At 43.5% G+C, this 25,917-nt stretch overlaps 1 protein-coding gene across 7 annotated transcripts in view; it reads left to right on the top strand.

The window, feature by feature from the left end:
- The window catches only part of PHACTR1 (phosphatase and actin regulator 1), a 545,765-nt gene that overhangs the window by 425,395 nt on the left and 94,453 nt on the right, over window positions 1-25,917 (top strand). For all 7 annotated transcript variants that reach the window (XR_001364461.1, XM_014549553.1, XM_014549554.1 and 4 more), the window contains one exon: window positions 14,284-14,364. Coding sequence is in view for 6 of the 7 variants with exons in the window: in XM_014549553.1 (XP_014405039.1) it covers window positions 14,284-14,364 (81 nt within the window). In the remaining variant the exon portion in view is untranslated. The remainder of the gene's footprint in view (window positions 1-14,283; window positions 14,365-25,917) is intronic.

Genomic DNA, 25,917 nt, shown 5'->3' with positions numbered 1-25,917 from the left:
AATACAGATTAATAATTCATTTCTCCTTTTCGAGGATAATGGGCATTTGACTGTATTGTTTTTTCATCAATAGCTGGCGAAAGCCTGGGTGAAGTACAGCCAAACGCAGTGCATCTCTAGGTGAAACATCTTCTCACACAGGAGGAGATGATAGAAACACAAATGAACAAAAGTTTCTTTGATGTGCAGAATAGCAAGGGATATTCCTAAATTGCTTGGACTTTTTCTTAGATTTGGAAATTTTTGACATTTAATTACATGCAGTGATTATGGATGATTTTTTGGTTTTTGTTTTCTTCTTCTTCTCCTTCTTCCTCCTTCTTCTCTTCTTCTTCTTCTTCTTCTTCTTCTTCTTCCTTCTTCCTTCTTCCTTCTTCCTTCTTCCTTCTTCCTTCTTCCTTCTTCCTTCTTCCTTCTTCCTTCTTCCTTCTTCCTTCTTCCTTCTTCCTTCTTCCTTCTTCCTTCTTCCTTCTTCCTTCTTCCTTCTTCCTTCTTCCTTCTTCCTTCTTCCCTCTTCCTTCTTCCTTCTTCTTCTTTTTTTGTTTGTTTGTTTGTTTGTTTGTTTGTTTTTTGTAGAAAGAGTGGAAGGGAGGAAAGGAAGGGAGGGGGAGAGAGAAAGATGTGAGAGAGGCACATCAATTGGTTGCCCCCCACATGCTCCCCAATTGGGGCTGGGATGGAACCTGCAACCCAGATATGTGTCCTTGACTAGGAATTGAACCCAAGACCGTTCAGTGCATGGGCTGTTGCTCTAGCCACTTAGCCACACTGGCTAGGGCTATGCATTTCTTCTTCATGAGCATTGCTGTTCTGCATTGGTGTAAGTCTTGATGTAGATCTGTATTTCAAGGATAGGCACCAAAATACATAGGGAATCTTGCACATTTGTTTCCTGTGTAGTTCTTCCCACCTGAAATGACTGATGAGAAGTAACTGAGCAGATCTTCACTTTCCTAAACATGACCATTACTTACCATAAACAGGCATACCTCAGAGATATTGTGGGTTCAGCTCCAGACCCCCATAATAAAGCGAGTGTCACAATAAAGTGAGTCATAATCTTTTTGCTGATAGAGGGTCTTGCCTTCAATTTGTAAAAAAAAAACAACAACATCTGTGAAGTGCAATAAAAGGAGGTATGCCTGTACTGAGATTAAACATTTGTTGCACTTTCTCATTCAAGGAAAATTGCTAGTATATAACTGCTACTCATAATAGAATGATTTAAGACATCATAGTTTATAAGCTATAAAATTATGCCCAGGAAATAGCAAAAATTATATATTTAGTTCTTCTATGTATACACTATAGCCTATCTATATAAGATTGTTTATTTATAGATAGGCTGGACAAATATGAGGCATAATCCTAGCTTCCAAAGGCATAGATGGGCAGTATAATGTGATATTTAAGCATTCACACACTGGAGTCACACGGGCTTGGATTCTATTCCAACTGTGCACCTTGGGCAAGCTACTTGACATCCTCTTTACCCGCAAGATGGACAGAATAGTACCAACCTTGTAGAGTTGTTTTGAGACTTACATGAAGTACTATATGGAAAGTACATAGAGTAGCTCCTAACACGTAGTTTGTGTTACCATGGCAACAGAAGGGTGATATCAAGTCTTCACTAGGAATCTCCCTTTCAGACAACATATTTGTCTTAGTGGACATAATTCTGCATAGTTGTGATTTTTTAATACTTTTCTTCAAAATACTAACTGATTTTAGTTCTGATTAATAAAAACCCTTGGTCTATGCTGTTGTCTTTCTCTGTCTTATACAGGGTCAGAGAAGTAAGATGTTAAAGCATAAATACCTTAGCACTGCCTTCTAAAGACTTCATTGCAGTGGGTTGATCTGACCATGAGTAGAAAAACAAGCAGTGAAGCAGCAAGCTATTTCTATTCACTTGGCACCTCAAAAACATTTTGAACAAGGGCCCTATTATCTTTTGGGTAACAGGTGGTAGCTGGGGTATTAAGCTGTTCTGGGCAGGATTTCAGATTCCCATTCTTTGTTGCTTTAGGCAGTACAGTTCTATCATAAAGCGATCAATAATAATTAGGTGTCTGGAATGAAATACAGTGCAGCAGTATGCTTCCCACATCTGGAAGGAGAAACTCACTTAACTAGCCCTAAATCAATGACTTTTCTCTTTATTCCTGGGGGGCGTGTTAGGCAGCAGAGAACAGGATGGAAATGTGAATTGTGGCTCGGTGCACAATCACAAAACAATTAGCTATTATGACACACTTCTTACAGGTAATAGAAGCAAGCCCCAGAGCATTAAACCTTTATTTCCCACATAAACACTTTCATCACATTGCACTCTCTGTCACTGTAGGGCCATCTGTTTCACATTTAACGGAAAAGCCTGTCATATGAGGTGGTATATCGGCGAAAGGACAAAGTGAAGGCTATAATCAGGGCTTAACGTAGACTACTTTTCAGCTCTTGGTTTTATTAAATCATGTTATACTATGTTCCCATAAGAGGTGGGGTGGGGGGCAATAAATGAAGGAGTTATTTCTTTTGTGGCATAGATCTCAGTAGAGAAAAGTAATGCCTAAGTGCTGTTAGAATTTGATTTGAATTTTCCTGTGCAGATTGGGGTGGGAGATAAAGAAAATGGAATTTGCAACTTGTAGCATCAACTTTCCTCAAGGCACTCTGAACATGAGGAGCCTGATCCTTGCAAAACTACTTCCCATACGTTGCTTCTTGCTTGTCACTTCAAGAATGAGCTCCAAGAACAGTCATCCTATTTTCAAAATTCAGGCTCATTACTTCTGCAAAATTACTCTCCTCTAAAACTTGCTGCCAGCATTCACCACCGCCCCCCGCCCCCCCAAAAAAATACTCCAGATCTCAGTCTCACTACCTAGAGACCTGCAAGTGTTAGGAGCAGCCCTCTACACTCTGGTCTGACCTATTTGAACAAAAGACCAGGAAAAGACTTGTGGCTTCTACTGCCTTATAATCACCCTTTCTTACATTTACAGGAGTTAGTTTACTGGCCAACTGCATAATTTCATTATATGGTGGCTGAGTTTTTTATTCCCCTTTGGAGACTATTGCAACAGTACAGAGAGAAGCAGGGTTAGTAAGAATGTCTTCTTAATGTTTTTATTTTGGAAAATAGGACATATTGAGAAAATGCATCTAGCACAGGGGTGGGCAAACTTTTTGACTCGAGGGCCACAATGGGTTCTTAAACTGGACCAGAGGGCCGGAACAAAAGCATGGATGGAGTGTTTGTGTGAACTAATATAAATTCAAAGTAAACATCATTACATAAAAGGGTACAGTCTTTTTTTTTTTTTTAGTTTTATTCATTTTAAACGTGCCGGATCCGGCCCCCGGCCCGTAGTTTGCCCACGGCTGAGCATCAACATGCAGTTTAACAGGTGGTTATGAAGTAACACTAGGTAAGCACTGCCCAAATCAAAAAAAGAAAATATGGACAGCACCCGGAAGCCGCTTAATGTGCCTTTCTAATTGCAGTTCCCCTCCCACCCAAGGTAGCGCTAACCTGATTTTTAGTGTGACCATATCCTTTCTTTCCTTTGCAGTTTTAAATTTAGAGATATGTATCTCTAAACCACATATTTAGTTTTTCCAGTTCTTAAACTTTACATAGGTAGAGTCAGTATGTGTACTTTTGTGTTGCTCTGTTCACTCAACATTACTTGTAAGGTTCATTCATTTACTTTTTATTTTGAAAATTTTCAAACATAAGTGAAGTTGAAAGAGCTGTATAATGATCATATTATATAGTTGTATAGTTATATGACTATCACTTAACAGTTACTTGATTTGACCATATTTGTTTTTTCTTCTGAAATGTTTCAAAATAAATTACTGAATTCTCTAATTATGCATCTCTTTAAAAAAATAAGAAAAATGTCCTCTATAACTACAAGACCATTACAATACGTAGCAAAACTGATAATAATTTCCCAATATTTTCTTATACCCAGTCCATATTCATATTTTTCCAGCTGACCCCAAAACGCTTTTACAGTTTTAACCAAAATCCATTTACAAATCCATAGAGAATGTACTTTTAACAGCACAACTTACGGCTTAAAATGAATCTGTGATCCTCTCTTTTTCCCGTCACTTCATCAGTGGCCAGAGCTCCTGTGGGACCTGGCTGTGGGCACATATCCCACGGTATTGAGAACAAATCGCCCCCTTCTGTGCTAATGACCCCGTCCCACTCCCATGCTCTGTGACTCCAGAGGAATTATACTGTCTGAATTACTGTCAGAAGGAAGTGCCTAATATCAATTATGTCCAACCCAAAATTGTTATTTGGGGCAGATAGTATGTGGTACTGAGCTGCTCAAGGTTAAACAAGTCTACTCTTTATTTATCTGGGGAATGCGCGGGGGCAGTCCATCAGGAAGCTCATTGGAATGCAGATCTCCTACCAGCTCAAGTTCCCATCAGGAGGACAGTAGGTAGAGGGCTGGTCCCTTTGCTCCATCAGCATCTTCAGATCAGTCATGCCTTGCTCAGTGATATCGCAGGACTTTGGGTTTTCTGTTGTGTTTGATACGGACCTTTACTGGAAAACTCTTGACAGAAGAGTTAGACGGATGGACCTCCCTGGTTCCCTTGCTTCCTACAACCTGGTATTTAGATCAGCGTCTCCCGGACATTCTCCTCAGAGTGACAGTCCATGGTACTCCATGAAAGGGTCACATTGTCAGATGAATCTGGGAGAAACACCGGGTCAAACTGAGTCAAGCAGGTTTCTTCACTGTAGGTATTTTTGTGCTAATGACCATTGTGATTCTCCATGGCCCATTGCGTTTCCCCAAACTATTGTCTTCAGAACCCTTTCTCAGAGCATCTCTGGGGTTTATTATTCTGCACAACAGACTTTAGAAAGTGCTGTTCTAGACGACTTAGATGTAATCAAAAACAACAGGAAATAAACAATCTCACCTCCTACCTCATGGGCCATGAAGAGTTTATTCACCCTAGCGAGGCGTCATTACACAGAACAATATCAGAGACAAGGAACTTGGCCCATGTCTCCCTCCACTTACACATTCGCTGATGTTCATGCTGTAACAATGGGGCATCAGGATCTGTGACTGTTATCATCTGATGAGGACAGGTAAGCCTTAGGTTCTTTCAGATGGAATTTCCACCTGGTTTGGCATTTTAGAGGGGGTTGCTAACCTGGTCAAGTGTCTCTGATTCTGAGGATCACTTGGCCTTAATGGACAAATATTTTTTAATTCATTTTGAATTAATAATTCAATAAGCTTTTCTTAGGTACTCAAGTTCTTGAAAACCTTCTTGCCTAGTTATTCCATATTTGGCAAGTGTTTAGATATTCATAGGACTCTTGATCTTCTTCTGAGTTAGTAAAAAGCACAATATTCGGTGCTCATACAAATTGCTTCTAGATTAATATGAGTTCTTGAACATGTTTACCCATTCTGCCTGAAACTAGACATGTAGAGTTGCCTTCCTTTTTACTTTCTCTTCTTTTTCAATATAGCATTTAGATTGACAACCGTGTTGCTCTTCTCATTAGTTTCCTTATGAAGTGAGAGATCAACTGGCATTTGCCATTTGATCTTTCATAATGGAAGACCTCCAGGTTTACCCACGTCTCCAAATCCTTGTTTTCTTGCATAAATCTAATTTGAAACAGATCTTCTCCAACTTAAATAAATGAAAGCATTTTCTCTGGAGATGGGGTAAATGTGGGCTGAGGCATCATATCCTCATTACTCATGAAGTCAGATGGGAATGGAGCTGCGGCCTAGACTCAAGGCTCACTCCATTTGTCACTTGTAGATTGCTAGCCTAAATGCATTTTCACTGGACTTATAAGATTGTAAAAGGATAAAAGCCACAGGTTTTACTTACAGGTTGACTATTTTAACGACTAAAGGTGTAAGACTCTACAGTATGCTACTGAAAATTTCATCATTTCTCAATTGTTTTCCCTCTTCAACCTTCTCTTCCCTACAGAATATAATGTAAAGGTAGTTGAGCAAAGAAATCAACAGAGATCGGTTATCCTAGAGAAAAGTATAAGTAGGTCCCTGCTATGTTACTCTGAGTAGAACCAAATGACTTGTTCCAGCATCAATATTGCTTTTTTCCATTTCCTCGGTTTTAAAATAATAAAGCAATACTTAATGTTAGAAAATATGAGTTCTTTCCTTCCATCAGTACTACCCTGCCCAGAAATCGTATGTCTAGTGATATGTTTTTTAAAAATTCTTACTCCTGTTCACATGCATGCCTGAACAATTATATTTACAGTAGCAATGTTTGTATACCCCAAATTGGAATCAACTTACATTTACTTTAGTTGCAGATGGTTAAATAAAGTATGGTGCTTATTGCCCATGTAATGGTGTGCAGTGCTCAAAAAGAATGAGGTGCTTCTGCATGTGCTGATGGGAAGAGCTCTTAAACATGCTGATAAATGAGAGGGGAAAAGACTGTAGAAAATGTGAGCGTAAGGAGTCCTTTCATTTTTTAAAAGTATATATACAGTTTTAAATATATGTGGGGGATGAGTATATGGGAAAGAGGGAATGAAGGAGGGAGGAAAGGAGAGAGTCAGTATCAAAGGAGGCCAATAGGGCAGTTTGGTGAGCTGGGTCTATGGAAGGAGGCAAGTGTACTGTAGAAAATGTGAGCGTAAGGAGTCCTTTCATTTTTAAAAACTATATATACAGTTTTAAATATATGTGGGGGATGAGCATATGGGAAAGAGGGAGTGAAGGCGGGTGGAAAGGAGAGAGCCAGTATCAAAGGAGGCCAATAGGGCGCGGTTTGGTGAGCTGGGTCTATGGAAGGAGGCAGGTGTGAAAGGACTTTGTTTCCTCTATTTTATTTGAATTATTTAAAGTGAAAATATTTTCATAAATAAAAAAATAAAAGCATATTGTGTATGCAGAAAGTAAGAAGAAAATGCATAATTATTTTTAACACATTCATCCAATCCAGGCATTGACTAAGGAGAATGAGCCCATTCAAGATCCCTGTTTTAAATTCATCGACATCAAAGACGCTTGGATTCCTTGGCTTAGCACAAACCCATGTGGATGAGGAGACTAGGAAAATAATTAAGGCGAGATGATGGGGAACGGGCTTTCAGTAAATGTGGCAGGGACTGCAGTGGTGCCTCAGAAGAACTTACAAAAGTGATTAGACTGGAACTACTATCACTCCATTATCCGTTAGTCTCCGGGGTCTGGGGGAATTTGCTGCCTAGGATCAGTTTTTCACCAGCCTTTCCATTTCTAAAGCACTTGCTCAAATATAAACACATTAAAAAAAATAGATTGGAACATAAAGCTGTGGAAACTCCCCTAGTTATTTTTCTTTGCTTACAAACCAGTGCAAGGATGGGTGTTTTTAAAACATAGCTCTTATGATTATTCAGGTGTGGGCCTGCAGATCAGGAGACACCTGCCATTGACAAGATAGTTTGCTAGACTCACAGATCCCAAGAGGAAGGGTTATGCCATGCCACAGGGGCCATATGGGGAAGCAGCGCTAGCCTAGAAAGGATCTGTCAGGAGACAGAGAGAGTGGTAGGAAAACATGGGCAAGAACCTTTTATTGTAGCTTCTATGGGAAGGAATGGGCAGGGCAGGGTAAGCAAGCTCACTTACCTGGTTTGAATCATTTTAGCGACCTCTGGGGCACAGTGACAGTCTCTAGTGATCTGTTACTTGCCCCAATGGTTCTTAGGGCAAGAGGGAACAGTGGCCTATAGAACTGATAAAGGAGGTGGTTGAGGGTGTGGGCTCTGGATTGGTTGGTTTGCATATGAAAGGTGCACTCCTAGGCCAGTCCTTCACTCTCTGTATGAATTGGCTAGCCCTGGGAAGGACAGCCTCCTCAAGATCAGCAAGGCCCCAAGACTTCAAGACTTCAAACATCCAGAAAACAAAAAGGCATGGAATAACTGCCTGTCAAGGTTTTCTGCATGGATTTTATAGTAAGGTAGAGTTTGATGGCAAGCTTAGAAAGTCGTCCTTGGACTTGGCAAGCTTTGATATGGTTTTGGGGGGTGCCATTGTGGGCTATTTTTGGTACAGTGACTGAGAAATCCCTCTCCCACTCATTTCAGGCAGGAGAGATGTGTGAAGCTTCCTTTGATGTGTTTGGATCTACTCCACTAATTTTTTTTTGTCAGTCTATAAAAGCAAATTAGTCGTTTTTTCCCTTTTCCTAACCTTTAGTCTATCTCATAGTTGGCATAGAAACTTAGACTGGATGTCCCTAAATTAGTCTTTGCACATTTGCTGGCTTATGTGATTTTGTTTTAGTGTTTTAGTTCCCATAGGACCATCTCGAAAGCCTATGGCAGTGTCCCGCATTTACTGCAGCCAGGAAACGTAGTTCTGCTCTAAAGGTCAAGGAGCTGCATTGGCGCTGTCTGCGCTGTGTCTTCATTTTGAGGGGTAATCAGAGTCCTGCTTTTTATATGGTATTTTGGTACCACCATGTTAGACGTTAAAAATTGTTTATAGAAATTTGCCAGTATGTGCTATATTTCCAATCCTTTTATTTTAATGTTGTCCTCTTGCTTACCATGGCCTAAAGTTTATTAATATAACTAGAGGCCCAGTGCATTAATTCGTGCACCAGTGGCCTGCAGGATTGGACCGAAACTGGCTCTCCGACATCCCCCGAGGGGTCCTGGATTGCGAGAGGGCACAGGCCATGCTGAGGGGCTCCACCAGTGCTTGATCAGGGTCGGGGAGGGACACAGGAAGTTGGCCAGCCAGGGAGGGACTGTGGGAGGGCTCCAGGGTGTGTCCAGCCCGTCTCGCTCAGTCCCAATCGGCCAGACCCCAGCAGCAAGCTAACCTACAGGTTGGAGCGTCTTCCCCTGGTGGTCAGTGCATGTCATAGCCACTGGTTGACTGGTTGACTGTCTGCCCTCTGGTGATCAGTGCACATCATAGCGAACGGTTGAGCGGCCTTAGCATATCATTAGCATATTATGCTTTGATTGGTTGAACAGCCAACTGGTCAACCAGACACTTAGCATATTAGGCTTTTATTATATAGGATTGTCTGCTTAGATTTACTAATTTTAACTGATGTTTTTGCCATTATTGGAATTTTTCCTTGTGGTCACTTTTTTTTCTATTTCTTAACTACTTTATTGAGGTAAAATTTACATGCCTTAAAATTAACTCACTATAAGTGTACAATTCAAGGATTTTAGTAAACGTTAACAGTTGTGCGACCATCACCACAATCCAGTTTTTTAACCAAAAACGTTTACACCAGAATGTTTCCACATGTGGTCACTCAGTTTATACTGCCTTGTGCTTTAATAATGGAAAAACATTAGAGGGAGGGACCCTTATTCTTTAAATAGATTTTCTTATTTTAAAATAAGTCCTTATTGACTTTATTTTTCATTTATACGAAAATATTACTCACCCATATGCTTTTTGCCAACAAGACAGTTTCTCAGTTTTCTTTTTTTAAAGAGATGGATAGGTTTATTCTTTTAACGTCCTTTGCCCACCTCTCAAAGACCAGCACTCCTTGGTGGATTGGCTCACCATCATGCTCGAGTCCCATTTATCTGATGTGTTCCTGCTGTCCTTTGAGCAGGAGTAGTACACGTTACCTCTTCCGTTTTCCCCAATGCATTGCTCCTCTTCTTCTGGCTTCTTTAACTTTTCATAACTTTTTTTTTGTTTTATTACCTTTTTTGTTTTTTAATTACAGTCAACATATTAGTTTCAGGTGTATAGCATAGGGATTAGACATTTATATAACTTACAAGGTGATCACCACAATAAGTCTAGTACCCACCTGACACCATCCATAGTTATTACAATATTATTGACTATAGTCTCTAGGCTGTACTTCACATCAGTAAGCTGTGGCTGTTTTTATAACTGGCAGTTTGCACATCTTAACCCCTCCCCCCTTTTCACCCCACCTCAAACCCTCCCATCTGGCAACCATAAAAATGTTCTCTGTATCTATGAGTTTATTTCTGTTTTGTTTGTTTAATTTGCTTTCTTAGATTCCACACATAAGTGAAATCATGTGGTATTTGTCTTTCTCTGTCTGACTTCTTTCACATAGCATATTACTCTCTAGGTCAATCCATGTTGTCACAAATGACAAGATTTCATGGTTTTATTCTGAGTGATATTCCAGTGTATGTATGTACCCTATCTTTTTTATCCATTTATCTTTTGATGGCCACTCAGGTTGCTTCCATATCTTGGCTTTATTTTTTCTTTTTGTCTTTATTCTACCCCAAACCAAAATTATTGGTGAGGGAGGATTGGACCCAGCCTTGGTGAGCTGGTCATTATATTTTCCCCACATTAAATCCTCTTCTCCCTGTGTTTTATGGCTCCATAGTAGACCAGCTCAAATGATCTGAATTGACCTTCTGCACCAAACAACCCACTTTATTTCACTCCCTGGAGCGGTAGTGAGTTTGTCTTTGGTCCCATTTAAACTTCGCTCTAACTTTGGAAGGTCTACTAGAAACAAGATTAAAAGAGAGGCATCACACATACCTTGTTAAAAGAGATAGTGAGTAAAGAGTGCCTTAGAAGGGAGAAGCTCCTAAAACTAAAGTGTAATTATGTCATTTTACCATGATGTTGAGCCCCAAACAAGCTAATCACAAAATTGTCTTCCAGTTTTAGAGCCTTATACATTAGGTAATATTTAGAGCCTGATATACATTATAGCCATCTTCATAACAATGTGGTATCATGGGGGGGAGGTGGGGTGCTGGAGGGAAGAGGCATTAACTTGCTTAGAACCACACACTTACTGCTGTGTGGCTCTGAGAAAGTTAATTTTTCTGGGCCTCGGGTACTTTACCTGTAAAATGGGGATGATAATATTTCACAGGATTGTGGTAAGTATTGTGGAATACGTTAAATTACATGACATTCCACCCTTCTCAAAATGATCTGGGCAAAGGGTTCTGAACTAGGAAATGCACAAAGCCAGAGAATAAATAAGCCATCTCTTCCAAGAATGTCAATCAAACTTAGAAATGTGTGGTGGTGGGCAGGGAATACTTTCGTATTTACATAAGAGCAGATACATTATATGAGGTCTATCTTAGTTCTGAAGGGAAGACTCAATACGGTAAAGAAATGGCGTGCTTAGGACAGGCAGCTTCAGTCAGACCCCTGGCGCCCCTGGCATCACTCCTTGGCCATCAGGAGTCTTTCCATGGGAAAGATGAGAAGCGCTGGTACCTGAGAGCGTCTAGCAAAGTCAGTATCACACAGCACAGTCTCATTTAACTCCCATCCTCATCTTATGAAGGATCCAACTACATTTCCCTGGCACATGCTTGATGTCTCCTCTTAGGCATGGCTAACACTGAGCTCTCCATCATCTCTCCAAACCTGATTCTCATCCTGGGTCCCCTACCTTAGTAATGGACAGACACCACCATCCATTCAGCTATGCAAGTCAGGAACCGAAGGAGTTGTCCTGGACCCCTCTCTCTTTCCTTCACATCCCACGTCGAATCCTTCACCTGAAGTCATGGCATCACTGCCACCTTCAGGTGCCCTGAATGCGTCCTTTGGCTCCATCTCCGTCACCAGCATCTTAGTCTAAACTGCCATCATCTCCTGCCAAACTGACCTAATCACCTACCACTTGGCCTACTTCTGACCCATTTTTCTCACTAAAGTGGATATGATCTTTCAGATACTCAGCTAGTATCATTTATTCCCACTGTCCTTAGAATAACAAGGTCCATGAGGCCCTGCATGCTCCAGCCCCTCTGCCCATCTCCACCTGGTGCTGGTGGCTGCAGTTACATCAACTTGCTCTCCTTTTGTCCTCGGCACCATGATTTCTCCATCAAGAACCATTGCCCAGCCTGCTAGGTCTGGAGTGTTTCCCCGAAGCCCATGCCTGATGGTCATTTGCTGAGACCATATATCTTCCTCTTCCAAACTCAGCTCAGAGGTCTCTGAGGTCTCTTCCTCAGAAAAACCGTTTCTAATGCTCCAGCTTAATTATCATACGTTCTGGTAGAACCATGTCCCTTTCTTTTAAGGGGCCTTCTCTCAGCTTGTAATCGCACATTAAGTAATGTCATTTGGTGACTGTAAATTCTATGAGGGTAGGGACTGTCCCTTTGCTCATCATCACCTCCGGACCCAGCAGCGTGGCTTTCCCCACCGGCAGCAGGTCCCTGTTGCTGAGTGAGTGCGGTGAGACAGCTGAGGTCCTGACGGCCCAGTGTGTGGCCTGAGGCCGTCTGTGTTCTACGGATACTTGCAGCCTGGGAACTCCATGCCCAGGGCCTGCCCCTCTTGCTGCAGGTACTCTGTTCAGCACTGTGGATCCAGTCCATCCACTTTATTCTGTGGTTTTGAAAAGCCCCGGGAAACCCCATTCTGTTCAAGAGAAATCTGTTCAATGTATGTGGTTCAGTACAGGGTGGCAAAGCGCATCTTTGTGTCACCCACAAGACCTGGTAACAAACTTCTTGCTTAACACCCGACCCTCTCCCCCTACCCCCACCCCCACTCGTCTCCCCTTGCTCTCTTTTCCCACTGTGCCGCAGCCAGTCTTTTTAAAGCAGGCAGGACTTTCTAACCTAGCTGGAGGCCGTTCGCTTTCCCTTCTCTGGTTGTTCCTCTTCTACATAAAGAACATCTTTCTGCTCTCCTGCCACTGTGTAACATGCCATTGGGTATGGGTCAAAACTCCTCCTTCGCCCCCAAATCAACACTGCTCCAGGGTCCCTACACTCCACCGCTGATGCTTGTCCTCCCGTACAACCCTCCTGCCCTCACCTCTGTGGGTATATATCTATATGTATCTGTTTTATTATGTTCTCAGTAAGCTATATATAAGTGTAGCCTAACCTGACATTTCTTTTTCTGTCTTGTACCCCTTAATTCATTGTAAGTTAACAGAAAGAGTTAGAACATAACTTTTTAAAAATAGTAAGTCCCAAAATATATCATCAGTGATTTTCAGTCTCGATATGGCTGAGAATAGCCCAGAGAGCTTTCTGTTACAATACAGATGTCCAGGTCCCACCTGAGCCTTTTACATCAGAGTAGCTGGGGCTGAGCGCATCCCAGACCCGCAGAGTGGCCTAAGGTCACAGCCCGTGGGTATCCGAGATAGAATCGCCATCCCTGTTCCCTTGCTGGCTTCCTAGTTCTTATTGGTATTATTTGCACTAAATTATACTGTGTGTGTGTGTATAAGATGGAAGGAGAGAGAGAGAGACAGGGAGACTAGTCTGTATCTGAATTTGTCTACATAAAATAGTTTCCTTGTTTTATAGCTGGCTTTTCTCCTGAATAACTGTCTATTGAAATGATGTGGATATTCTCAAACTGACAAAAGCAACCAAAATCACCTGCCTTCCCTGCACTGGGTCTTTACCCAGAACCGCAGTGTCAGCTGCTGGAATGGCTTTCTTATGGGCTGCTCCCTGCCCCGCCCACCTGGGGCCCTAGGCCTGCCTTTAGTGCTGCCCCTCACTGCTCCACTTCTGTGTTCTCTTTCCACTTGAATTGCCCTCTATCATGCCCACTGATTCAAGAGGAAATCTCCCTTTCCCACCATCAGTTCCCACCTGCTGGAGCTTTTGGGTTCCAGTGAAGGGGTGGGGGGTGCATTTTGGTGATTGAACAGTTCATTCCTCACTCAGGGGCTCCAACTTGGAGGGTAGAGAGGACAGCAGTAGTCCTCTGTCTCTCCATCCAAAGAGCTCACTAGGAGATAATTTCATACCATTTTTGTAATAGCCAGGGAGCAAAAACTCCTCAGTGAGGCCAGATCTACATGAACTAGAGCTTTAAGAAAGAAATCCCAGCTATGAAAAAATACCACACTCAGGAAACGCACTGCGAGGCAGAGGTTAAACTGAGATCAGAGGTAGTGTTTCTGATTTGAATCCTGGTTCCTCTTCTCAGTGACCTTGTGACTGACAGGTGGTTGAGCTTCTCTCTGCTACAGTTTCCTCAACCGTAAATCAGGATTCAGTAAAATGAAATAATAATGCCTACCTCATAGGTAATTTGAAGATCGTTTTAAAAATTAAGTGAAATGTCTGATTAAAATGCTGATCATAGTATCATTATAATGTTAGCTGATATCATTAACTTTTTACTAGTAAAGTAGAATTTACACAAACTTTCCCATACATTACATTTCAATATGTTGAAATATGATTCCTTTGAAAACCGTTTTTGTTGCCTATTCACAACCGCTTCTCTGTTTGTGTTTTGCTTGCAGCGCTGGAAAGGAAAATATCCATGAGGCAAAGCAGAGAGGAGCTGATAAAACGAGGAGTCTTGAAGGAAATTTATGACAAAGGTAAGGGGAACTGGTCCACCCTCCATGGGCTGGGAAGGCGTGCATGGAGTCTGGGTGCGTGTTTCTTAGAGTTGGATACAGTTTTCTGCATCACTTTATCAGGGTTTGAGCCTGTAAAACTCCAGACAGTTTTGGAGAGAAAAGAGAATGTGGCAGACGGTGATAAAGCTGTCAGCATTATATGAGGCGGGGACACAAGCTCTCTTGTTCCCAGCATTGGAATCAAACCACAGGATGCTAAGAAAAACGACATGGCTCCAGGAATGATGTGGGTACTGCTTGTGAGCCTGCTGGTGTTCGAATACACACAGCTGGCGTGAATGTAATTGCTTAAGCTCTTTCAGACACTGGGGTTCGCAAGACAAGTGTCAGAAATCCCCTGCATCTAGAATTTCCCTAACAGATTTTTTTGGACAGTCCACTTTCCCACAATAGGAGAAATCAAAGTGAGTAAAATTATCAAGTATAACTGTGCATATGTGATATTTCAAAAGCCAATAGTTACAGCGATTCCAGTGTTCTGTGAATGTGTCCACAAGTGTTTGCCAATGAATACTGCGTGTCTTTGGCTTATTGGATTACTGCCTTTGAATCAAATGCATAGAGTGGTTCACACAGTATAGTAACTATTCTTCACTCCTTTTTTCTAAGAGTTTTGCTATTTTGAGTTGCACTCTCTCTTCTCTCCCAGGGCCACACATCACTGAAAGCTTTAAGTGAAATGACAGGCTGCTGGTTCCAATCTTGTAATTGTCTGTTTCACATCTTCTTCCTCCGGGCTAGTGTTATTTGATGGGCCGTATTATTAGAGCACATAGTCTGCTCTAAAGATCCATCTTGATAACAAGGGTGATCCTGTAGTTCTGACAACACAGCCCGTCTGCCCTGCTGTTGTAGGTCTTCTGCAGGCCTCGTTTGTGTTCAGTTCAGAAAGGCAGGTGTGTTTCCACCTGCGGTGCCTCTCTCTGGCGCCATCTCTTTTCAGTGAGTCGGTCCCTACTCCCCTGGTGCATTTCACTCACCCGTTCCTGTTACGGGGCTTCCCGGTGGCGCTGTTCGAGTATTTTCTCTTGGCACAACGTGCTGCCGAGAAATGGGACAAGCAGGAAGAGGCACCGCTCTGGCCCTGCTTCGTGGCAGGGGATCTGGAGGCAGGATGTGAAGTCGTACTATTTCAAACGAACTTCTATAATCCTCAGAGCCTCCTGAGGCCACGCAATCCCTATGGTGAGCCAGTTTATCCTGCTTCTGAGGAAGGCCACACCCAAGCACAGCTTCTCTGATTGAGTAAGCTTTCCAGGGAAAGAGAATCCATAATTTTGTCACTTTTCTCCAATGTCTTGCTTTCTGTACAAAGCCCAAAGCCTTTCTCATACCGACCTTAAGTCTTCATGCTTCATTCCAAACTCCTTTCTTCATATTCATTCCCTCGGAGAGAAGGTTGGTGCCTAACTACAGGTATAATCCTATGTAATAAAACCCTAATATGCAAATTGACCAAACAGACTGGAGGAACAACTGGTTGCTATGAAATGCACTGACGACCAGGGGGCGATGCTCAATGCAGGAGATGACCCCTTGTGGTCAGTGCACTCCCACAGGGGGAACGCTGCTCAGCCAGAAGCCAAGCTCATGGCTGGCGAGCGCAGCGGCAGTGATGGGAGCCTCTCCCACCTCCACTGCCAGCAGGCAGTAAGGAGCAAGGGATCCCAGACTGCAAGAGCCCCAGACTGCGAGAAGGATGTCTGCCTGCTAGCTTAGGCCTGATCCCCTAAGCCGGCAGGCAGACATCCCCCAAGCGGTCCCAGACTGCAAGAGAGCGCAGGCCAGGCTCAGTGGATAAAGCATCAGCCTGCAAACTGAAGGGTCCCACATTCAGTCTGGTCAAGGGCACATGCTTGGGTTGCTGGCTTGATCCCCAGTAGGGGGCTTGCAAGAGGCAGCCGATCCATGATTCCCTCTCATCATTGATGTTTCTATCTCTCTCTCTTTCTCCCTTCCTCTCTGAAATAAATAAAAATATATTAAAAAGAAAATTTAAAAAATATATGATTCTTGGGTGGGGCTGTGACACAATTCAGTCCATAACAACATGTAAAGTAAGAATCGTAGCTATCATTCCATAAATTCTCAAGAAATTGTTACCATACCATTATCAGTGGTAGTCTCATCATTATTATCATTATTGACATTTTTTAAAACTCTTTACATGCCTTACCCTAGGTCAATAGGCCCAAAAGTTAGGAGGGAACATCATTGTCCCCTTTTATCTGAGGTGCAAAGATCTCTCACGATGGTCTTACCAATGAGTGTTTCTGATTTCTTAGGATATAGTCCTAGAAGTGGGATGATTGGGTCAAATGGGAGTTCCATTTTTAATTTCTTGAGGAAACTCCACAGTGGCTGCACCAGTCTGTATTACTGTCAGCATTATATTAGGGTTTCCTTTTCTCCACACCTCACCAACACTTGCCGTTGGTTGATTTGTTGATGATAGACATTCTGACAGGTGTGGGGTGATATCGCACCCCTATGTTCATAGCAGCACAATTTGCAATAGCTAAGACTTGGAAACAGCCTAAGTGCCCATCAGCAGATGAGTGGATAAAAAAAACTATGGTACATTTACACAATGGAATACTACACAGCAATAAAAAAAAGAAAGAACTCTTACCATTTGCAACAGCATGGATGGACCCGGAGAGTATTATGCTGAGCAAAATAAGCCAGTCAGAGAGAGATAAGTATCACATGATCTCACTCAGATATGGAATCTAATGAACCAAATAAACTTATGATCAAAAATAGACCCAGAGCCACAGAAGCATGAACAGACTGTTGAACCTCAGAGGGAAGGGAGGGGAGGGTGGGTGGGAAGATATCAACCAAAGAACTTAAATGCATATATGCATAACCCGTGGACACAGACAACGGGGTGGCAAGGGCCTGGGAGCGGGGAGATAGGAGTGGGCTGGAAGAAGTTAATGTGGGGGGGGAGACCTATGTAATACTTTCTATAATAAAGATTAAAAGAAAGAAAAAAATGGTCTTACCAGTGGCCGTACCTATGTAATACTTTCTACAATAAAGATTAAAAGAAAGAAAAAATGGTCTTACCAATGTCAGTGGCCGAGGAGAACCCAGCCCCCTGAGGCCTGGTTTAATGTCTTTCTCACGCCTCCAACCTGCCTCTCCTCAGTCTCCAAATGGGTTGCTTTCCTGTCGTTCATTCTTTTCTTTCTACGACATCATTCACCTCACTGTATCTGGGATTCTTATGGGTAAAACAAATTAAATTATTGCACACCCTGAGTGAACAGCAAGTGGCAAAGAGACCTTAATCATTTATCAAATTGTTCATTTCAAAGATAAATTTCCTAGATTTGGAGAAGCCATTCCATATGCCTGGCTGGCAATTCCTCATTATGCACCACCTCTTGTGTTAGCAAATGTGACTCTAGTCACCTGGCAGCAGAATGGTGTCCACCAGAGATGTGTGATCCCCGACAGCAGCCCACTGATTTTTCACTCCTGTGTCAGCCGGCCGCCGAGCGCAGCTGCAAGGCCCCCTCCTCACGCTGCAATCACGTTGTTTTGTGCTAACATGGTAGAAAGCAGTTTAACTTTGGTAGATAAGCTTTTCTCTTCCAACTTCCTCGCATTATTGATTTTGCTTAGTAATACCCATTAGTTCATACAAAGGATAAAAATACACTGTAGTGATTTGAAATTTGTCACTTTGGGGGCAGCAGGGTGAACTCAGAATTAATGAGGTTTTATTTCTCTGCTAGAGCTCCTCGGTTCTTGATATTTTTCTCAGCAGGTTAAAGTCCCAAACCGGGCCATAAATTCAAATCCGGCAAAATGAGAGCTCGGGTTGAAGAGGCAGTGTTATCCCAAGTGTCTATAGCAGCTAGTACAGGAATTCCTCACTTAATACAATATGTCAGAAGTGGGGAGCATACGCTACTCAGTGGCTTGTAATTTTTAATTGGTTTACACAAAAAAATCCCATAAGTTTAGAGTCCAAAGGAGCTTTAGGTTAAAGTTTGAAAACCAGAGAAAGTCATTTTATCTTTGGATGTACTGAGGCCATGTAAGAATGTGGCTATCTTTGAAAACTATATAATAAAAAAATTTTTAATTATGTTAGTCGTGATGTCTATAGGAGCATAAAATTATAAATTGTTTTTCTCCCATTTTCTAAATTTTCCAGAATACTTATATAGCAGTGGGGTGAGGTTCAAACATTAAATATAAAAATGTTAAATCAATGGTGGAACATAATCTATAATTTGATGGACAGTTTATTTTTAACTGTTTATCCCCCAATCTCATGGCCTATTTGTTTGTGAACTAAAACTCAAGGATTCCCCTATGCCCCTGGGCCATTCATTGGTTCATTCAGCAAATTGGTGTTGAGCTAAAGTGATAACCAAAAGAGTGAAATCCTCACCTTCGAGGAGTTCACATGCTACTACAGGGAATAATTAAACAAGCATGTGATATATTGTCAAGGTGTGACAAACACTGTGTAAGAAAATAAAGCAGCCAGCTAAAGAGACAAACTCAGAGGGAGAATGATGATTTTAGGTAAATGCGATCATGGAGGCTCTCTGGAGGAGGTGATATTTGGACAGAGACCTAAATGAAAGATCAGTAGCTGAACCAGCAGCATTGGTCCTACTGCTACTTCAGAACAAATTGTAACCTAATTCATGAGCTCTTAAGTTCTTTAAATTAACTCAGTGTTTCTTTAAAATTAAAACCTTTGTATTGTATTTGCCTCTCTCATTTCTCGTAAATCAGAGCACATCATCCCTGCTCAGAGCCTGCAGTGGCTTCACATTTAAGAGAAATTCCAAGTTCCTAGGACAGAACGAAGCCCTCCACGCCTGGCCCTCCAACCCCTAAGTTGCTTCAACTCCCTGGCCATACCTCCTGGTAACTTTCTCTCTGTGGCATCTCTCCATCCCTGCTGTCCAGCCCTAGAGGTTGGCATTGGCCACGCCCTCTTCCCAGAATCCTCTTCCCCAGATCTCCATCCACATGGTTCACTTCTTTTTGAGTCTTTGCTCAGATGTCACCTTCTCAATGAAGCTTACCCTAGGACCACCAGATTTTAAGTTACCACCTCCTTCCCTAAGTCCTCAGTCCTCTGTCTCTGCTCTACTGTTTTTTTTTTTCTCTTATCACCTTCAAACATGCTCTATAAATTGTTTATCATGCTCAACTTTTTCTCATCTGTCTCTTCTTATTGAAATGAAAGTTCTACCAGACCAGGCAGGATCTTCGTCTGGTTTGTTCACTGAGATAGTCCAAGTGCCTAAGACGGTGCCTGGGATATAGCTAATGCTCGGTAAATGTTCATTGACAGACCAACACGTGCTGCAGTCCCGAGGCTCTCTGCAGGCTCACATGACGTGGTTTATCCACCGAACACTAGGAACTCGCATCCCCCTGGTGTATTCAGTTTACGGCCCATGAAACTTTATTGCCCGTTATTTTAATAGACACTATTATATCATTTGTTTATTTATGTATATGGATGCTAAATACTCTACTTTCAAATAGTGGCTTTTCAGTGATACAGAGAAAAATCTCCTGAGAACAGGGAACTGTTTGGCCATGAGTAAAATAGTAATAGCATTTCTTGGACTTAACAAGGATCTCAGGAGGTCCCGTGGCCTACCTCCTGTGATTTTTCCAACGTGGAGATGAAGCAGCCGCAGCCCAGCGAGGTTTTGACCCACCTGAGGGTGCAGAGCCAGTGTGTGTGGACTCTGAACACCCTGCTAAGACCACATGTCCTCCATTTGGAACTTAGAGAAACCCAGAAAATCTTTGTAATATGTGGCCTATTGGTAGCCAGAGGATCTTAATAAACATCGCTGTTAGGTTATTGCAAATCATTTCTATGAATAAACATAATGGTGTGATTAAAAAATATTCGGGATAACAAAGGCAATTGTACTGTAGTTTGACCACTAGGTTTCCTATGAAACCTCAGTTCTATCGCAGTGTCACAACTTCTTATAGGATGGGTATGTTTAATGCACATGAATATATATGCCCCTGGGCAGGGGGAGGAGAGAGGCAGGAGACGATCTCTCTGCCGTGACTGAGACGACACCGCCATGCACATCACCCACGTCCACCCCCTGGATGGGAGCGAGACTCGGGCGTGTGTGGCAGCCGCAGTGATACAGGTGAGGCCACGCAGCTCACCTGTGGTCTCTGCTGCAGTCACACCTACACCTGGGGGGAGAGGATCGGGGGCACGAAAAACAGAACTGACGTGTGCCAATGAGCAACGTCAGTTTCCACTGGGTGCTGGGAATTAGAGACAACATTTCACAGCAAATCATGAAGTGCAGTGAGGTATGCTTTTTTCCCCTTAATCAAGTTAGAGCAGCATTTTAGAAAGTGTTCATTTTAATTATAAACACAAGCAGGGGCTCCCTGGAATGGACAACTCTTTTATGCAGAGGCTGCATTTTCTGTTCTTGGCAGTCAAGAAAAAAGAGCCTGGTATTTACATTAATAGGTCAACAATTTTTAAATATAAAAATAATTCTCTGTATCAAACGAGACAATGTAGTCAGCTTGAGCCTCCTGAAATCCTGTTCTTAATCTGGTTTCCCAGATGTGCCGACTTTTGAAAGTCCTAGAAGTTTTTGGCAAATGCTTTTCACAACCTCTACCAGGCAGTTATTTTGTCACATGGTTAGCTGTTATTGATGTCTCACCTAGAAATGGCATGTTCTCAAAAGCTGTGATTTCGAGTAACGGTGAGAAAATGAAGAGGGTTTGCTTTCAGCATCAGTGACATATAATCATTGCGTAGCCCCTGATACAACAAATTGTCCCTAGTGGGGTAACTGCAAAGCGGTTTAAGCAATAAAGAGAATAAAGAGAACTTGTGACCAAACTTCTCGTAAGCAACCCTGTTCTTTCAGAAAATCACTATCCCAAGCCAAAAAAAAAAAGTAATGAAATTATTATTAGAGCAATGAGCAAGCATTCCCCAGTAAATTGATTCACCTCTTGCGTTTTTGTTGAATAACTCTTATCTTGCAGGCGCCAGTCTGGGCACCAGGAATACCAGCAGGGACAGCCGGGCCCTCCTGGCTAAGAGAACACACAGCCCTGAGGACAGGCTCGGGCACTCAGCAGTTCGGTGGGGAAGGTACAGAAGGCATCACTCACCCACCCATGCCAGGAGACTGAGGGAAGGCATTCTGCGGGGAGTGGTGTCTTAGAGGAGGCCTGAAATATAAGGGTTATCATAGAGAAGATGGGACAGGGAGCAGGGATGTTACATGTGGCAGGACCAGCACATGTGGAGGCACCGGGCTGGGATAAGTGAAAGAGTGTCCAGCTCTCTGGAAGGTGAGGGTGAGTGGGGGGAGATGGTGCAGGCAGGGAAATTATTAGGTGTTTATTCTTTTTCCTTAGAGCAGCCAGGAGCTTTGGGGGGGGTTCTACACGATCATATTTGCAGCCTCATCACTCTACCTATGGGGAGAAGGTCTTGGAGGGAGACCAAGACATGAGTCAGATGAGTTAGCGGACCGTTGTGGGATTCAGCTGACGTGATGGTAGATGGCCGGAAGGAGGGTAGCCGGGCTGTGGGGGGTAGGAAGGACACACTGGAGAATAGACGATGGAGTCAAGAGGGCCCTGTGACTGCTTAGATGGGGAGTGCCGGAGCGGGTTCAGGCATGGCTGACATGCAGGACTCTGGCTGGGGCGCACAGGGACATTCTGAGCTGGGAACACAGAGAAGTGAGCTTAGGACACAAAACATTGTGGTGGTTTGGCCACATGGGGTTTATGTCCAAATGTCTAGGCAGACCACTGAATACACAGATCTGAGCTCAAGAGGCAGATCTGGGTTGGAGATACAGGAATGGAATTGTCCGTGTAAATGCTCATGAAGTCATCTTCATTAATGACATTTCTTGAAGATGTAGAATGAGAAAATGAGTGGTCCTGATAGAAAACCCCATGGACACCCAGCACTGAATGATCTGGGAATGGGAAAAATGGTCTGGGAGTAAGAAAAACCCTCAAAGACTGAAAAGTGCTCCCAAACTGGGGAGTAAACCAGAAATGTGTAGCATTATGGAAGCCAAGACAAGAGGCTGTGGTTCAATGATTGGGGAGCAGCGGGGTGGGGGGGAGAAGGTCCAAAGTGTCAAGTGCAGACACGTCTAACAGGGCTGAGAAGTGACCTTTTGATTATGTTCATGCTGCTTAATTGTAGCCTCTTTAGTTACCTGTGAAGCCAGTATACAGCCAGCAGCATGTACCTTAAGATGCTTCTGCTTTCGGGTAATAAATACCCTCATCCGAGGAGGCTGAAGCAGTAAAGCAAATGTAGACTAATGATCTTTGTGTTTTGTCCTCTAAAGTATTCCAAATGCTTTGAGCAACACTTGGCATTGTCACTACTTACTTCATGTTTATTGCATGAATGGGTGGGTGGGTGAGTCAGTGAGCGAATCTCACATAATAAAGTCCAGTGACAGGACGGCTCCGGGGTTGGTGAACTGATCACCGTGGCTAAGGGGGCCATCCACAGGCCGCAGCCCCTCAGAGTAGCACGGTGGCTGCAGTTGCTCCGGCATTGCATGAGACACAATATCCAGAGGATCTTGGCATCTCTTTCTAAGAGCAAGAAAAGCTTGCCCAGAAGCCTCTCCAGGCTCACTCTCATATCTCATTTGCCAGAAATTTTGGAGATAACCACTAGACCTTTTTTGCCCTATTTTGACAGTTGTTTTCATAAGCCTGTGTTGCAGGGGCAGTCGACTTGAGAGAGCTGCAGCCTGCTGACTTATCCTCGGAAGATCCACCCCAATACCACCCTTTCTAACGGCCTATATGCACCCCTTCTGTGAATTCAAGACAGGGCAGGGGACCTTGGGCATGGTGGGCATCCCTGCTCCACCGACGTGCCCACAGCCTTCTTATGCTTGGTCCCTCACAGCCACTGAGCTGCACTGGCGTGTGTAACAAGAAAGCAACTTTGGGAGGCTGGTAGCTAATAAAAGCAAAGCTGTGCAGGCTTAGAAAACCTTTCCTGATTCCATGCTTTTGCCTAGGATTCGTGTGAGTCAGAGGGACCTTAACCCACATGAATATCTTTTAGACGACGGCACTCTCCCAGGCGCCCCAAGCCCAGGCTTCTGGTCCGTCTTCCTCATTTTTTATCAGCACAAAGTACAGGGCAGCTTTTTGTCTTTCTGGACCTGCTTTCTGACGGACTCTAACTGCAGGATCCTAGACTGCTCCTCCGGCAAGGCCGTGCTTCCCCTGAATCCCCTCTCGCTACTCCCAGCCCAGGGCGCTCGATGGAAGGCATCTGCTACCAACCAGGTGGCCCTCCGAGTGTCTGGATAGACCCGTGGACTGCAGACCCTTTGACTCCATTCGGCCCCTGCTTGTTCTCTCTTAGGGCTGTTGGAGGATCAAAGGACACATTCCAATCTGGGCTTTTTGCCTGTTGCCCAGAGTAAGTGCTCAGTAAATGTTAGCAATGATCTCCCAGACACTTGGCCTCTTCTGCTCTTCAGGGATGCCTGCCTTCCCCAGCCTGACCCCCCTTCCCGACTCCCCTTCACCTGAGCCCAGGCTCTCCCCGTTCTGCCCGGGGAGCTGAGATTCCATTATGAGACTTCAGGACGTCTCCGAAGGCCATGCCCACCTGCGTAGTCCTGTGTTGCTGCTCGCATGTCACCCGTCCCCACACCCAGGCTTCCCACCATTGTGGTTTCCCTAAAGGAAATATTATCCACTACACTGACCACTCGTGGTGATGTGGACCCGTTTAGCGGCAGCATTTTAACCTCTCAGTTCCAGAAGTGGGTTCACCTTTGCGTGTGCATTAGGCCCGTTGTGTGATTCCCACGTCTGCCAGGAGCGGTGCTGTCCAGTGGCGTTCTCGGCAATCGTGGGCATGCTGTCACCTGTGCTGGCCAGGACAGCAGCCACCAGCCACGTGGGTGCTTGAGCACGCTGCCTTTCCTCCTCCTGTAGAGCAGCACAGTGTGCAGGACAGCAGCCACCAGCCACGTGGGTGCTTGAGCACTTCAGAGGTGGCCAGTCTGATTGAGGAACTGCACTTTAAATGCTGTTGAATTTTAACTGACTTAGCCACAGGTGCCTAGTGGGTACGCTCTTAGAGAGCTCAGCTGGAGAAGCAGAGCTGCTTGTGTTTGCAAATGGCCAGCCCCTATCGCTCCCCTCCCCCAACTCCAGACATTAGGGATTGTTAACATCTTGCATTTCAGCCCTGGCCGAGCTGCCCTGTACCTATGGCATCTGCTACCAACCAGGTGGTCCTCCTAGTGTCTATACGTAACAGCATAGGAGAGAGACGGGGACATTTTGTTCATTTTATATTCAGTCCCTGTCCCAGTTGCATTTTTTTATTTTATTTTTTTTTAATATATTTTATTGATTTTTTTACAGAGAGGAAGGGAGAGGGATAGAGAGTCAGAAACATCAATGAGAGAGAAGCATCCCCTACTGGGGATGTGCCCGCAACCAAGGTACATGCCCCCGACCGGAATCGAACCTGGGACCCTTCAGTCCCCAGGCCGACGCTCTATCCAGTGAGCCAAACCAGCCAGGGCCCAGTTGCGTTTTTTTATATCAAAATGTCCAGGAATAGCAAAAGGGTAAACCCTCTTTCAGCTACAAACCTTAAAGCCAGAGCTGTTATTTGGAAATAATGGTCATATCCATCAAATTTACATCACAGATGTAAGAACCTATGAGCTTGGTGTGAATTTGATGAGGAGGCTTCACTGTACCCAAGAGAGATAAAAGAAACACCTTTGGGAGACAGACACCACAATTTGACACGGTGACATATTTGTGGCTGGAGATGTGGTGAGAATCCCCGTGAGCAGTGGTTGGTTGACCATGGTCCAGTAGAAGGCAGCAAATGCTGACAAGCCAGCAAGAAATAGCTACTGGGAAATACAACTGAAACAAGCTAGGCACAGGCAATGTCTTGGCCACTTTTGTGCTAGGAAGTCATTGCTACTCACATATTTAATTTGGCAAAAGCCTCTGAACAAGGGGGAGAAGACTATTAACATCCAAATAGGATTTTAAATCCAGAACAATAGCAACAATTTAAAAAGCAAGTGATTCTCCAAAGACAGAAACCTGTACCATCCTATTACATGTATGAAATCATCCACAGCATCACGAAATCAATTCAATTCTGAGATTTAAATAGTTTACACAGATTTCAAGGTAGGAGGTCCGAAATTATTCTGAGTCATGAAGATGCCTGTATCAGACAGTAAGAAACCTCATAGCTCTTGCAAAACTGCTCCTGCATCTGAGCTGGTCAGAAAATTCCAAAGACTCCTGGCTGCAAATAGAGATAAAAGATAAACTGGAAGATTCACTAACTTGTGGATTCTGAAAGTATAGGTTCCCTGATCTTACAGAATCCTGCAGTGTCTGCCTTAAATCCCAGTGGTGCACAGTATCTCTCTCTCTCTCTCTCTCTCTCTCTCTCTCTCTCTC

This window comes from Myotis brandtii, unplaced genomic scaffold (genome assembly GCF_000412655.1).
Source record: "Myotis brandtii unplaced genomic scaffold, ASM41265v1 scaffold56, whole genome shotgun sequence".
In the NCBI taxonomy this organism is placed as follows: Eukaryota; Metazoa; Chordata; class Mammalia; order Chiroptera; family Vespertilionidae; genus Myotis; species Myotis brandtii.
The sequence above is the reverse complement of the archived record's forward strand: the minus strand, read 5'-3'. Positions and strand labels throughout refer to the sequence as shown.